General features: G+C 43.5%; 1 protein-coding gene across 5 annotated transcripts in view; it reads left to right on the forward strand.

Annotated features, from left to right (window-relative positions):
- Positions 1–15,559, forward strand: part of Ppp4r1 (protein phosphatase 4 regulatory subunit 1) — a 57,564-nt gene that overhangs the window by 30,222 nt on the left and 11,783 nt on the right. For all 5 annotated transcript variants that reach the window (XM_031368605.1, XM_031368607.1, XM_031368606.1 and 2 more), the window contains 4 exons: positions 445–572; positions 8,514–9,046; positions 13,352–13,527; positions 15,026–15,121. In XM_031368605.1, coding sequence (XP_031224465.1) covers positions 445–572; positions 8,514–9,046; positions 13,352–13,527; positions 15,026–15,121 — 933 coding nt within the window. The remainder of the gene's footprint in view (positions 1–444; positions 573–8,513; positions 9,047–13,351; positions 13,528–15,025; positions 15,122–15,559) is intronic.

A 15,559-nucleotide genomic window follows, 5' to 3' on the forward strand; every position in this document is an offset into this window, starting at 1 on the left:
TGCCTGTCTCTGCCTCCCAAGTGCTGGGATAAAAGGTGTGCACCATCACTGCCTGGCTCATTTTTTGTTTTTTGTTTTTTGTTTTTTTAATATATATTTTTACCATTTATTGAGGATGTATATCTTTAATCCTAGTACTCAGGAGGTGTAGAGGCCGGTGATCGGCGGCCAGCCTGATCTGCACAGTTAGTTCTTGCTTTTGAAGTGTACAGGAAGCCTCCCTCTGTAATGGTTTATTCTGTCTCAGTGTTGTTTGGTGTGTGCCACTCCGCTCCTGTTGTCTGAATAGCCAAGTCAAATAAAAAAAGAAGCAGGTTTCTTTTCCAAGGCTTTCTGTGGTCCTGAACATACTTTGGCTTTTGTATATGCAGAATAAATAGGTGTGCATTAGAATATGTATCCCTCTTTATGCTTATGTTTATATTGTCCTTTTTTACTTGTTAGGTTCGCCAAGCAGCCTTCCAGTCTCTGGGGCCGTTCATCTCCACATTTGCTAATCCGTCAAGCTCGGGTCAGTGCTTCAAAGATGAGAGCAAAATCTTGGAAGACTCCTCAGTAGAAGACAAAGACAGGTGTGATGGGGAAACTTCATAACAGCATTCCCACTCTGTTACCACAGATAAGGTTTAACCAGTGAATGCTTTATAGTTTCTTTTTAATCCATATAGTGTCTCTTCAGTTAGTTACTTATTGAGACTTATGTGTAACACATAGCTTGATACCTCACACAGAGGATGGCAGATCTGACTTTCTGAGTATTTAATGAATTATTTGCCTAGGAAAGTATTGGTGCTTACACAATATATTAAAAGCTTTTGCCTTAAAAAGCTACTTGAATGTTTGCTTCTGTATCTAGTCTACTCTGACTCCTTATTTTTTCTTACAGTCAATTTAATGTGGATCTTGGATTCTCTGTACAAACAGATCATTATAGTCTTTCAACTGAGAGAAGCATTTTTTTAAAGAATGGTTTATATTATTATATGAGTACACTATCACTGTCATCAGGCACACCCAGAAGAGGGCATCGGATCCCGTTACAGATGGTTGTGAGCCACCATGTGGTTGCTGGGAATTGAACTCAGGACCTTTGGAAGAGCAGTCAGTACTCTTAACCTCTGAGCCATCTCTCCAGCCCTGAGGAAAGCATTTTAATGATTAACCCTAAATTAATATGCTATTAGAAGAACAGCTTCAAGATAACCAAGGTTTAATAGAGGTTGAAACTCTGATTTTCAGATTTTTAGATTTAAAGAATTTCTGTTGACTTTTAGTTGTTAGCATTTGTTCTTAGGAGGTCCTGTAGCTGAGTAGAGAGTTCTGTAGGTCAGACAGTGCTGGGAAGGGTGTGTGAGCCTCTGCAGTTGTTGTTGTTGACACACATCCCCTTGCCTGATGCTAACGACCGCTCTCTTCTGTAGGTCTTGGTACTGTGGTCTTTGCTTTCTTGGTGTTTTGATTGACAGTTCTCCCTCTCTCCTTGCTGCCTTGTTTTACCTTTTTCCTGTTCTCCTACTGTCCTGCCACACACATCTGAGGTAAAGGAAGAGAATCTCTCTTAGGTCCTCTAGCAAGCATGGTCTGAGTTCTTTGAGAACAGTGCTAGAAGGATTTGAAAGGACTGTGGGGGTGGGAATGTCGCCTTCTCTGCATTTGTGAAGTCCGATTACATTCTTTTTAAGGATTTATTTATTTACTTTAATTATATGAGTACCCTCATTGTATATACACCTGCATGCCAGAAGAAGAAATCAGATCCCATTACAGATGGTTGTGAGCCACTATGTGGTTGCTGGGAATTGAACTCAGGACCTCTGGAAGAGCAGCCAGTACTTTTAACCACTGAGCCATCTCTCCAGCCTCATCACTTATATTTTTTAAGTGTACTGAAGTTGGCACATAGCTTGATTTTAAATCTGGAAAGAGTCTAATAAGTGAATATGTAAACGTATAGGTAAGTGTATAAGACCGCATTTTCAGTAGAAGCAGATAGTGAACATTGCATTCTTTGTCACAAATGCAGACTCTGCTCCTGTAGTACAAAAGCACTGTTGGCACAGCGTGCACAGCCTTGCTGTGCTGTGTACACAGTGAGGTATAATAGCAGTTGTGGGCTGTGGGTTCGGCTTTATGGAGCAACTAACAATAGTGTGGCTTCTTGATTGACTTGCACTATAATTTGAGATGTGTCTTGGTAGCAAGTCTGTATTATTTGTTGCACTGGACTATCTATAGTTGTCATTGAATTGTGTTAACGATTTAGTAAAGGAAAGAGAATCCCTGTGTAAGGAAGGATTTGTTTTAATACTGTAAAGGCTTAGGCATATTTACACATTATACTTGTATTGCTGCCTTCGAAAATTATTTGACTGCCTTGCTTTAAAGAGCAGTGGTGTGGTTTGCAGTCAGTGTGGGAACCCAGTATGAACGTGGAATCTGGTGTCTGTTGTCAGAGTGGTCTCCATTCTCTAGATTTCATACTTGTCAGTGTCAGACACGTAAGGCATTTTTGTTTTTATATTTTTATGATATGTTGTCTAGGTGTGTGATGTGTAAGTGTGGGTATGCACGCATGTTTTGTATGTGCATGTGAGAGTATTGTATGTGATATGTGCTGGTGACCATAGACGCTAAAAGAGATGAGGTCTGCTGGAGTGGAGTTGCAGGCTGCTGTGAGCCACCCAGCGTGGCTTCCCAAGAACCAAGCACGAGCATTGGCCTCTGCACAGCCGAGCCATCTGCCCAGCCCTCTGAGGAAAGTCTTGCTGCTAGGTTTCCACTGCTGCCGACTTTGTAGTGTTTCATCTGTTCTGAAACATTTACCCTCACTTACTATTCCTAGAAGGATTTATTGATTGCAGACATCCACCTGTCTCAGATCTGTCAGGCTATTAATACTAGTTTGAGGATGCTGATCAAGGTTACTTCCAGACAAGAGTAAAGCATTGAGATTTGCTCAGTAAATTTATGTAAAGTTTAAAATAGTGAGCTCCAGGGCTGTAGCTCAGTGGTGGGACACTTGCCTAGAACATGCCCTGGATTGATTCCCGTCAGAGCAGAAGGACTTATGCACAGGGGACACTCCTAAGTGCTGCGCTGCTGCCCTGCTGCTTGCTGTCCTGCAAGTACTTTGTTGGGCTCACCCTGCCTTTGTTGCTTACTGTTCTCAGGTGGGAAGGTTCCTTTCATGTGTATTGTCTATTAACAAAATCCCTGTGGGACTCCACTCTCTCCATCCCCACAGCTCCTAGGATCAGAGCCTAACTGAGTAGCTTAGGATCTGTCCAGCACCTGTGTTAAGCCATGTCTTCTGAAATGGTAGGTTGGCTTTCATCATGCTTAGAGAACAAGCATGTCTGTTGCAGCCGCCTGGTCTGTCTCCTTGTTTATGCTGACCTTCACTAGACCTGACTAACAGTGGGCGTGTGCTTTAGATTGTCATTCTTTGCAAAGTTCATACTTTTATGCAGTAGGTCATCCCCTGAAGCTCTTCAGAGTGGCCTGCCTCACCTGCCTTCCTCCCAACTTGTGTTGTTTTTCCTTCTGAATATTTGAGACAGGGACTCTATGTAGCCTTGGCTGTCCTGGGATTAAAAGAATGTGCTACCACACCTGAATTTTTTCCCCTTTAATTAATAACCCCCATAAATGAAAATCTTGACTGAATTATTCTAAGAATCTATAGGTTTGATCTTCAAAACCCAAGTATCTGAACAATAAATTGATTGTTATTGCATCAATAATTTGGAAATATTTCACTAATATCAAAGCTTCTTAATTACCTCATAGTGTAATTATGAATTTAGCCTGGAAGTAGTGTCCTGTTGCTTGCCTTGTTTGGCTTGGTTGTCTTTAACCAGATATTTTGTGAGTCATTTTGTTCTTGAAGTAATTGTACTAGGTTGCCAGGCTCCGTGGCCTCTGTTAAGGAAGTCTGAGGGTATTGGAGATTAACTTGTATGGGAATCAGAGGCTGAGACAAGATCCCCTGAAGTGAAGGCTAGTCTTGAACTCCTGTTCTTCCTGCTCCTGCCTGTCTAGTACTGGGATTACAGGCTGGCCCCAGCTTACTCAGGGATCTTCTTGAGAAGTCGTCAGCTACCGCTGCTGCTCTTGTGTGCACTCGTTTAGATGTGACTCCTCCGTCCAGAAGCAGACTCCGTGGCTCCCGACGGAGCAGACTCCGTGGCTCCCTCTGTTCAGAGCCACAGCTGACCTGTACCATAGCGTTGAGATGCCATGGGCAACAAGCTCCATGGGCTTGTCCTGATGCAAGCAGCTCCAGGAGGAGAGGTGTGTCGGGGATTTATACTTTGGACAGTCAGAGTCACACAAATACAGTCTCTCTCAGAACCTAACACTAGGGCACACTTTCTCATTTCTTATAATTTTGTATTTTAAAAAACAAACATAGGGGCTGGAAAGATGGCTCAGTGGTTAAGAGCACTGACTGCTCCTCCACAGAACCCAGGTTTAGTTCCCAGCACCCTCATAGAAGCTCACAACTGTCTGTAACTCCAGTTTCAGGGGATCCAACACCATTACACAGACACATATGCAGGCAAAACACCAATTCACCTAAAAATAAACCATTTCAAAAAAGAAAACAGTGTTTTCTTTCAGCATACTAATTGATTTACTTTTGCTGGAAAGGAAGAAATGGCTCCATCAGACTGTCGGGGCCAGTGCTAAAATTAACATGAAGGCGAGCCGGTAGCCCAGTCCTTCTAGCAGTCTTTGTCCTCGGTAACAGTTACCTAGATTCTTGAGGGTGCCTAAGTGGGCACCTTAAGTTCCTCAGATGATAAAGTAAGGTTTCACCTTGCCCTCCAGAATACCGAGTTAGTATAATTTTCAATTTATATGTAGAATGATTCTGGAAGATAAAGACTACCGCAGTTTCTCCTCACCCAGACACTCCACGCCGCAGTTTCTTCTCACCCAGAAACTCCACGCCGCTTTGCTGTTTGCTTGCCTATGTGGATTTTCTCCCTGATCGTTTGAGAAGTTTTAGACATTTTTTTCTCAGATGTTAACTTCGTATTTTTCAAATGCAGAATCTGTGCACAGCCGTCATCTGACAGCAGGAAATGATTCCGTGCTACGGCTAACAGCACAGAGTGCTCATAAATGCATACTTCATACACACTGGGGAGAAACACTGGCTACAAGAGCACTGGCCAAAAGCTGCTGTTGGGAGAAGTTTTTCCGTTCAGTGAGTCAGGAACAGGCAGGAGTCTCCCCTACGGTGGCTCCCTCTCATGCTGCTCAGTCACCTCCCATTCGACCCACAGATGCAGTGTATGCATCTTATGTTTATAGTTGTAGAAGAGAAGCACCAGCTATCAAATGCTTTTATTATATGCCATGTTTCAGAAGACATGTCATATAAAATTTCAATTTGTAGCTTAAATTTTAAAAAGCACATATTTTTAGAAATGCTTCTGAAAACGGTGAGCATTACAAAATGGAGTTCAGTGCTTTCATGAAAACCTATGCTGGGACCAGAGAGTCAGCTCAGTGGTTGATGCTCACTCTGCTGTTCCAGAGGGACCTGGACTCAGCTCCCAGCACCCACAGGGTGGCTTAGAACTATAATTTCAATTCCGGGGGATCTGGCTCCATACACGCAGGGCGTCATGCACGCACGCATGCACACAGTAAACTGATGCCATACATGAATGTTGGGGCACCCTTATTTTTTACACTCCTTAAATTTCCAGTTTTGATATTTTGTCCTGATGCTGAGAAGTTTTAGCCACCTTTTAAACCTCTCAGATACTTTATTTCTTTTCAGGTAGACTGTGTACTTAGGCACGTGGTGCTTTGTGAGAGAACTTGTTTTGCTTTACCACATTCAGATTACAAATTTACATTCACCCTTATTTGTCCTTTTACTTTGAAGCCACGTGAGACTGGATTCTCTTCCTAGACACTGTTCCCTCAGCTCTCCACTCTCCCACCCTTCTGCCTGTCCCTCTTCCCCCTGGCTTCTCTGACTAACCGGCCTTTCAGCATTAGCATTTCTTTTCTTCTTTTAAGACTTATATTTATTATTATCCATATACATAAGTACATTGTAGCTGTCTTCAGACATACCAGAAGAGGGCGTCAGATCTCATTACGGGTGGGTGTGAGCCACCATGTGGTTGCTGGTATTTGAACTCAGGACCTTTGGAAGAGCAGTCAGTGCTCTTACCTGCTGAGCCATCTCTCCAGCCCCAGCATTAGTATTTCTTGCCTCCTACACTGCTCAACCCTGTGTTGTGCACTTGTGAGTTTGTCAATTGCTCATAGACAGCACTACCTGGAATTTAGGAGATGCCTGATCCACCTGGCCAGACCTGAACTGTTAACCTGTGGAAACTGCTCTCGTATTGTTAGCCTCTAGTTAGTGCTGTGGGCATCTATACAATCGCTCTAGCTAGACGCTGTTTCCACCAGGCTCTGCATGAAGTGAGTGACACACGGTGTCCCTACCTTGATCTCTGGAGACACCACCTGTGCTCTCATGCTGTCATCTCTGGTGCCGCCATTACCTTCCTACAGCCGGGCTCCTCTCCAGCTTGTTTTCTGCACTCAGGCCGCCTTCTTGCAGCCAGGCTTCTCCCCAGCTTGTTTTCTGCACTCCTTGCACAAGGGTCTTGGGAAGAGAAGATGTCTGATAGGTTTTATAGTTGCTTCATTATTTGTGATGGCCACAGGTTAAACTCAGAAGTGTGTCCGGACTTTGCACCGTCTCTGTCAGCCATGTCGTAGTCTCCTGGCTGCAGGAGTGTGGCCTGTGTTCTGACTATGCTGCATATCCTCTAAGCATGGGCCTGTGTGCTGGGCCTGTCTCTTGGGATATTTTTCTGTTGTTTGCCTCGTAAACATGTCCTGGTTTTTCTAGAAAGTCACATCATTTCCTGCAAGGCCTGTGGCCCACCTGTACATCTCTTTTTGGACTCCCTCCCTCATTTGGGGGTGGGGTAAAAGTTAAGTTTTTGGGTCATTCTCTCTCTCTAGCTGGGGCTGTCCTGGAAGTCTATGTAGAGCAGGCTGACCTGGAACTCGGAGATCACCTGCCTCTGGTTTCAGCACTGGGATTAAAGGTGTGGCCTACCACACCTGACTAGCCTGACTGTTATGTTAGTAATTTGCTTTTGTAGTTTAAGGTTTGTTACCTGTAATTACAGCCTCAACTTTCTTATGTTAGCTATGCAGGCCCAGGCTCCAGCCTCAACAGGTGTGCACCACCACGCCCAGCTTGGCTTCCTGTGTTCACTTTTATTTGTCTATGCTAAAGATTGTGGTGGAGTGTGCATGTATGTGCATGTGCGTGCATGCATGTGTAAGTTTGAGGTGTGTGTGTAAAAGCCAGAGGTCAATTCAGTCAACTTTCTCAGTTGCTTTCCACCCTATTTGTTGAGACAGAGTCTCCTCCTGAACCTGGAGCTTGCCAGTTCACCCAGACTAGCAGAGCAGCAAGCCCCAGAGATCCTTTTGCTTCCATCTCCCCAGCACCGGGGCTCTAGGTCTGTAGCTCCTCCTGGTTTGTTTATATTGGTGCTGAGGGTTGAGTTTGGCTCCTTATGTTTATACACTTTACCTAGACCTACTAACTACATCCTGACCCTTACTTACCCTGGATCCTGTAGGTGTCCATCCTGTAACTGCTTGTGTAACAGACAGGAAGAAGAGAAGCAGAGCATCTGGCTGCCATTGGGAACAAAATCTGTTCTTGAAGTAGCATTGGAGATTGAGGAAGAAATAAAATTAGTTCTATATTTATACTTAAGTAGCTTTTAATACATTATGTGAGAGAGTGTCTTCTCTACTGCCTTCTAGAGTTGTGTGTGTGTGTGTGTGTGTGTGTGCACTTTATCCCTCTTTTATAAGCAAAAATGTTTTGGCTCTCGGCTTTCTCTGTGTCATTGGAGCTAAATAGGATACAAATAATCCCTGAATAGATAATTTAAATTTGTGTGTATCTTAGAATCCATTGTATTGATTTCTTCCTGCTGTTACTAATATTAGTAGTATTTTAGTATCCCAGGATTTCTTTAAATCATTTTTTAAAATGTATTCATCTTAATCTTATATGCATTGGTGTTTTGCCTTTATGTATGTGTGTGCGAGAAGGTCAGATGTTGGAGTTACAGACAGTTGTGAGCTACTGTATGGTTGCTGGGATTTGAAGCTGGGTCATTGGGAGAGCAGTCAGTGCCTTTAACTGCTGAGCTAGCTCTTCTGTCCCCAGCATCCCAAGGATTCTTACATGTCACCTTCTCTAGCTGTTAATAATGCTTGACTGTTCAGACAAGTTTGACAGGTGTCTCACGTCTCTGCAGAACAACTGATGGAAAAGCAGTGTGTTAACATGCAAGGCTGTTGAGTTCCTGTGGGTAGTCTGTACTAAGTACTTAGCTAGTCTGAATGCTATGCCATACTTGTCATGGACTTTCCTTCTCCAGTAACTATGTCTGTACTTCCATGTTTCTTTTTCTCTCCCCTAAATGAAACAATGAAAGGATGAGAGACGATGGTGTTGTAGAAGAAGAGCAGCGCAGGCCAGAGGACACTCCTTCAGACCTCAGTGCCCCTCACTCCAGTGCCAGGCTGGAGAGCACACTCGAAGGCTGTGCTGCCAAGACACCTGGGGACTCTGCAGGTGACGTGCCTGCTCCAGTGGACAGCTCCTTACTCTGTACTTTGTCCTCAGAGTCTCCTCAGGAAGCAGCTAGCACTGATGAGAATGGTAGAAAACTTGACACCAGCAGCAAGTCTGCGGCCCAGCCAGACGCTTGCACCAGCTCCCCAGAGGCCACTCCCTTAGACCAGGACATGTTCAACTCCTTCCATTTCTGGAGGACTCCTCTACCCGAAATAGATCTTGATAAAGAGCTCCAACAGGACCCTGAGGAGAGACTCAGCCCAGAAAGAACAAGGGATGCACCTGCAGTCTCTATACCAGGCTCTCCCAATATCACCATGGCTACCCGGAAGGAACTAGAAGAAATGATAGAAAACCTAGAGCCGCACATGGATGACCCGGATGTGAAAGGTATGGAAGAATCCATTGTACGACTTATTTTAAAATGATTTTAAATATGCCCTTTATGACAACATTGCTGGTCTGATTTTTATGTCTAAGATGGTTCCTCTCTGCTGTTTATTATTGAATAGATGTGTTTACACGGAAATCACCTTTTGCAGTTATTCATTGTTTAACATTTATACTTTTTAAGTTCTGAGTTCTGCTGTATTCACTTTGCTCTGGGTCTTTTTTTAAAGAAATGCTGTAGTCTATATGGTGGACATAGATTTCTAGTTTTTCACACATATGATGTTTTAAGAGCTGTAGACTTTTACAAGAATAATTTCTTTTTCAAATTTGTATTTTGGGGACAGGGGACATTACATGCATGGCCCATGTCCTCCACTGTGAACAACCGAACTGGTTGTTCAATCCTAAAGAAAACATTGCCTCTTATCAAGTAGAAGATGTATTAAGTCCTTAAGTGGGAAGTGGGATGTTCTAAGGCTCTCCTTGTTGCCTGCTGGAGCTTAGGATCAGGGTTTAGAACAGATGCAGTCAGATGGTGCTCAAATGTTTCTAAGACTAGGCATAATGACGCACACCTTTAATCCCAGCACTCGGGGCAAAGACAGACAGATCCCTGTGAATTCTAGGCCAGCCTAACCTATATAGAAAGTTCCAGGCCAGACAGGTCTACATGAGAATTTGTCTCTAAGAAAAAAACAAAAGAAAAAACTTTTAAATCCTGTAACTGCAAACTTTATAAATCTTCAGATGTAATATCACATTCTGGATGGTTTTTAACCTTTTTGTTCCCAAAAGTAAAATTTCTAAACTATCAGTTTGTTCAGTTTTGAGAAATACACATTTTTAAGCAAATAAAGTAAAATCTTAAGTAATCCGTTTAAAACAGAAACCTTTCTTTTGGTTTCTTTGTGGGGAAGATAAGATCGCATTCTGTAGCCCAGGCTTGGCCCTGAGTCTTCTGCCCCCTTGCCTCAAGAGTTAGGATTAATATGGTGTGACACACCATACCTAACTAAAACCTTGTTTAAACTTTGAAAAATGCAGTCTATGTGGTCAGTTAGCTGCCTTCTGCACTTGTTTTCATTTACTATGATTTTTAGAGATTTCCTGTTGTAATTTTATACCTGAAAAGTATTAAATTTTATTACATCCTTGATCCCTAACATTATTTTAACTAAATTTGATTTAAAATATCTGTGTACAAGTGGATGTGTTTATTTCCTTTAGCTTCTTGTTTCAATTTCATTAATCAACCTAAGTTTTATTAAGTTCATATAGCTTCAGTAACTCATTTTATTTTTCTTAAACTTAATTTTTATGTAAAAGGCCAGCCAGTCTTTAGATCTATTCCAGGACTCCCATTACATTACAGTACCTGTTAGTTCTCCAACACATAGTAGGCACTTAATGAGTATTAATAGAAATATTGAATGTACTACATTTTTCAATAAATAAAATGATAAGCTTTTTAAGTTTCATAATATGTATTTCTGAAGATGGCTAATATATTTGACTTAAAATTATACTGTAGCTAAGAAATTTCATTATTAATATTTTATAGTAATTTAACTGTTTATATATGAATTGTCTATAATTCAGTTATGACACCTAGAATAATTTAAATTTGTCATATAGCACTTATAGATTTTATTAAAATCTGAGGACATTTTTGTTTAATCTCTGTTAAGTAACTGATTTTCATTGTATTATAAAATGATTTGAATTTTTAGAAGGGCACTCATTAATTTAGGGCTCTTTTTCTTTTCTAACAGTGCATTATAGAGCAGTCCTTCCCTTTAATTCTCCAGAAAGCATGTGAACTGTTTTAAAAGGTAGACTGTTGACTGAAGACTAGAAGCCAAGGTCTGACCCAGGGAGACCAGTCTGTTATGCTGTCTTGTAAACTTGTCTTGACAGTAAGCCTGGGCGGAGAGGAAATGTGTCAGCTACTCTCGGGGACTTTCTCTGCACAAACCAAATCCCAGCTGTTCTTCTTGTAAGGCAGTATTGTTGAATTCAGTCTCAGACCTCCTGTGATCACTGATGTTCTTTTTTTCTCTTGTGATTTTTAATAATGAGTTTAAACTGCTTTCATTAGACTACAATAGGGAAAGGAAGGGGAAATCCTTTTGTTAGCTATGAACACAGTAGGCTCCCATGACAAATTCAACAGAAGAGACCCTACACAGTGAAACACAGAGATGGCAGAGAGATCCTCTTTGTAAAATGAACTGCTGGATCTGCAGAGCTGCAGTCACAGCTGACCTGCTGCACATGGCCAGCAGCTCATAGGCTGGACATGCATGGATGGGAAGCAAGGCCATGGGAGGGAGATAGGGGACCTGCCTGTCAGACAGGCTCTTTGTTTTTGAGCAGCACCAACACACCTGACATCCTATCCACATGTGCACTTCTGGGACATTTTGTATACTTCTGCTTTTGCTTTAGAAACTTGAAAAACCCCAAAGAGAGCTAAAATGATTGTCATGATAACTACAAATTATAACTGAAATTTTGAGAACAGTGAAAGTCACCAGAATGTCCCATGAGTAAACACTATTATTTGCTTTATTTAGGTAATGATGACCCACTGAATTAAAGTTCCTTAGGCACAAGTCAGGTTTTTTTGTTTTGTTTTGTTTTGGTTTGGTTTGGTTTGGTTTTTCAAGACAGGGTTTCTCTGTATAGCTCTGGCTGTCCTGGAACTCACTCTGTAGACCAGGCTGGCCTCGAACTCAGAAATCTGCCTGCCTCTGCCTCCCAAGTGCTGGGATTAAAGGCGTTTGCCACCACTGCCTGGCAGGCACAAGTCTTGTATGTCCATGGTCAGATGCTTAAATGCATTTAGAGAAGGCCAAGCCCCACCCCCACCCCCACCCCAGCCACCTCAAAAATAGAAATATAGTTTATTAGGAAAGAAAGAACAGCCCTGAGAATGAGAGTGGGCTAGTGAACTGGGAACAGCTGTACTCAGGGGCACTCCTCTGCCTCAGACTCACCACCCTATAGCTTCATACACACACATGCACGCACACTCAAATACACATACACTCACATACACATACACACAACTCACACATACACACACACACCCTCATTACTATCTCCTACCTCTTTAATTTCCCTCTGTACCTTGTCTTCCCACCTTGTCTCCCAGTGGCCATACTATAAAGATGGTAGATACCCCATCTCCTTCAGCAACCATTGACAGCTGCTCAGGAGAGGTGTGGCCTCATGAGCACCCTCTGTGCATGATGGGATATTGCAGGGCCCCTACAGTGTATTCACAGTTACAGTAGCCATGTCATTTCCGTGCAGCATTTCATGGACCCATCCCTATCCTTTGCTTTCAACAACCCTGCCTTGGCACGGGGAGGGTTAGCACAGATTCAGTGTAAGGCTAAGAGTCTGCATTGATCTCTGCAAGAAGCAGCTTCTCTGTCCAAGGCAGGACATTCTGCAGATGCAGTTACACATGCATAGGTTGTCTTGAGCAGTAGATTTGAATTTTATATGTGCAAGGGGAATATTAGCTTTGGCCCCTCCCCCCAAATATATATTCTCTAAGTTTCTCATTTATTGGTAGGGGCAGAGAATTCCTCTTTTTTAGTTTGAATTTTCTGTATAAGGAAGGTAGTGTCTGGTAAGTTGTTTGGGTTTTGGGCAAGCAAGAGTGTATTTTTGGGCTGGTGAGATGGCTCAGTAGCAAAGAGCACTGGTTGCTCTTCCAGAGGGCATGTGTTCGATTCCCAGCAACCACATGGTGGCTCACAACCATCTATAGAGGGGATCTGATGCCCTCTTCAGGCAGGCAGATGTATATGCAGCAGAGCTCTCATAAATCAAATAAATACAATTTTTTAAAAAAGGCATTAAGAGTGTATTCTTGGGATCCTAATTGTTTGGAACAAACTATAGTAATTTCAATATCAAAAAGGGATAGTAAAGTGGGACGCAATAGAAATGGTTAAATATTGCTGCCAAGAAGGCTCTGCAGCCGCCATTGTTTAATGTTGGCAGGTTTGTGTGAGTGCCTTTCTGCTAGAATAGCTTAGTGAGACTTACCAGCTTGACCTGTGGACTCCTGAAATTGAGCCCTGCAATATCCTGAAGGTGCTTCCAGCAAGACACCATAATCAGACAATAGCACAATGCACACTTGTTTTCTGTTTGGTCTCCACAGTAGAACACTGTTTCCAGCTCTCTCATGGCAGTGTCAGAAACATGCATTGTATCAGCTTGGGGACCAAAGACTTGGTGGGTGTTGTGGTTGCTCTGTTCACTGTCTTCCTTTGCCCACAGCACAGGTGGAAGTGCTGTCGGCTGCCCTGCGCGCTTCCAGCCTGGATGCTCACGAAGAGACCACCGGTGGTGTAGAGCAACGGAGTGAGCTACGAGATGAAGTGGGTGTCAGTGAACTTCCAGACTGTAACATAAATCAAGACACTTCTGTGCCTTTGATCAGCGCTGCTGAGGAGGTAATAAGCAGCCGTGTTTGCCAAGTGAGAGCTGTGTGAGCAGTCTCGGTGGGGACCGTGCTGGCCAACACTCGAGTTAGCGCTGGTTGTCATTCATTCTCTAGCTCTTCTTTTTTTTGTAAAGGAAAAATAGTTATTCTCGCCTCATCTATCCTTGTGACTTTAGCGTCTTATTAAAGGCTCAAAAGAAAGTCAACCCTGTCTATATGACTGCATAGATGGGTAGATGTTGATGTAGCTCACTGCAGTGAAATAGTCTAACTGGAAACAAAGCCCTTTATCGAGAATAATTAACTCTTCCCTTTTCTTTTTGGAGAGGTGCTTTGTTTCTGATCGGACCATTTCACTGCAGCAAGCAACACAGTACTCTGAGCAGAAGACCGGGACTTGAGGCCATGCTGCGGAGGGCTGTGGCATTGATGGACTCAAGTGTGAGGGTGGGTACTGCTCCCAGCATCATCTCTGCTGCACCCACATAGCCGTTCACACAACCCTTTCCTTTCCCTCAAGCCAGAGGCAGGTGGCTTCTGTGGCTTCTGACAGACAAGGAGCGCCACACACCTCCAGAGTGCAGTATGTAGACCAACCCTAGCAGCTTGAGGGATAGAGTTCAGGGATGCTCCAGGCAGGGGGTGGCCAGGGCACCTTCCTTAGTGCGTTAGTGTGGTCCTGCTTCTGTGGTTGGTGTCTGATGTCATGCGAAGATGTGTAGTACTTGTGCTTCGGGGAGGAGCCTGACCGTGTATGGAGGCTTGACTGCTGTGCTGCACACACACTGCAGGGCAGACTGTGTTTGTGTGTGTGTCTGTGTGTGTGTGTGTGTGTGTGTGTGTGTGTGACTGCTGTGATGTACACACTGCAGGGCAGACTGTGTTTGTGTTTGTGTTCTGGAAGTGTAGCTGTTAAAGCAGCTACTGTAAAATCACTCACTAGAGCCCTGAGGAGGGGTAATACAGAACTGCACACCACCCATTGGCTTCTGAGGTAACTGACTGAAAGAATCTTCCAGGAAGTTTATAAATGAGCTAATACTTTTTTCCTCTTTAAAATTTGTTGTTTTAGATTTATTTAATGTGTTTTGCCTACTTGTTTGTCTGTGGATCATGTGCATGCAGTGCCCACAGAGGTTAGAAGAGGGCATCTGATCTCCTAGAACTGGAGTCTGGAGGGTTGTGAGTCGCCACATGGGTGCTCAGGGTTGATCCCAGACGCTCTGCAAGAGCAAGTGCTCTTAACCATTGAGCCATCCATCAGCCCCATAAACTAATTTTTCTAAGACTCGTTTTAATACATTTAACAACTATTCCACAAGCTTGATTTAAAGCAAGGGAACATTCTTAGGAGGCCTTAAGCATGTTTATAAACATTTACAATCCTAAAAGTTTCTTTGTCTGTATCTCTTGATGGTGGAGAGTGGTAAGTAACCCGGTCGGAGAGGTTTAAAAGGGAGGACAGCTCTGGGCTGGGCAGCTCTTGAAGTACATTTTTCTCCTGACAGAATGTGGAGGCCACTCCTGACTATGTCCATGGAGATGCGGACGTAAGCCCCGGTGGTGGCTTCAGCCCGGATGAAGAGAGGAGACCCAAAGTACAGGTGAGTGACCAGACATGTGGATGTGCCTGAGATCTCAGTAAGCTTCCTTTGTAATTGCTGGTTTAAAAATGAAGATAGTTCATCTTGTGTGTGAAAAGACAATTTAAGCAAGCGTGGCAAAACCCACAGAAGCACACACTTTCCCTACATTGTGCTGGGTCCTGGGTTTTGTATGGATGTGCACGAAGATGGGTGATGGGTGCCCTTCTGCCTTTGGAGACTGTCACCTCTGCTGCTTAGGTGTTCTCTCTCTCTTTCCCTCTCTCTCTCCCTCCCTCCCTTTCTCTCTCTCTCCCTCCCTCTCTCTCTCCCTCCCTCTCCCTTTCTCTCTCTCTTTCCTTCTCTCTCTCTCCCTCCCTCCCTCTCTCTTTCTCTCTCCCTTTCTCTCTCCCTCCCTCTCCCTCTCTCTCTCTCCCTCTCTCTTTCTCTCTCTCTCTC

Source organism: Mastomys coucha, unplaced genomic scaffold (genome assembly GCF_008632895.1).
Source record: "Mastomys coucha isolate ucsf_1 unplaced genomic scaffold, UCSF_Mcou_1 pScaffold14, whole genome shotgun sequence".
NCBI lineage: Eukaryota > Metazoa > Chordata > Mammalia > Rodentia > Muridae > Mastomys > Mastomys coucha.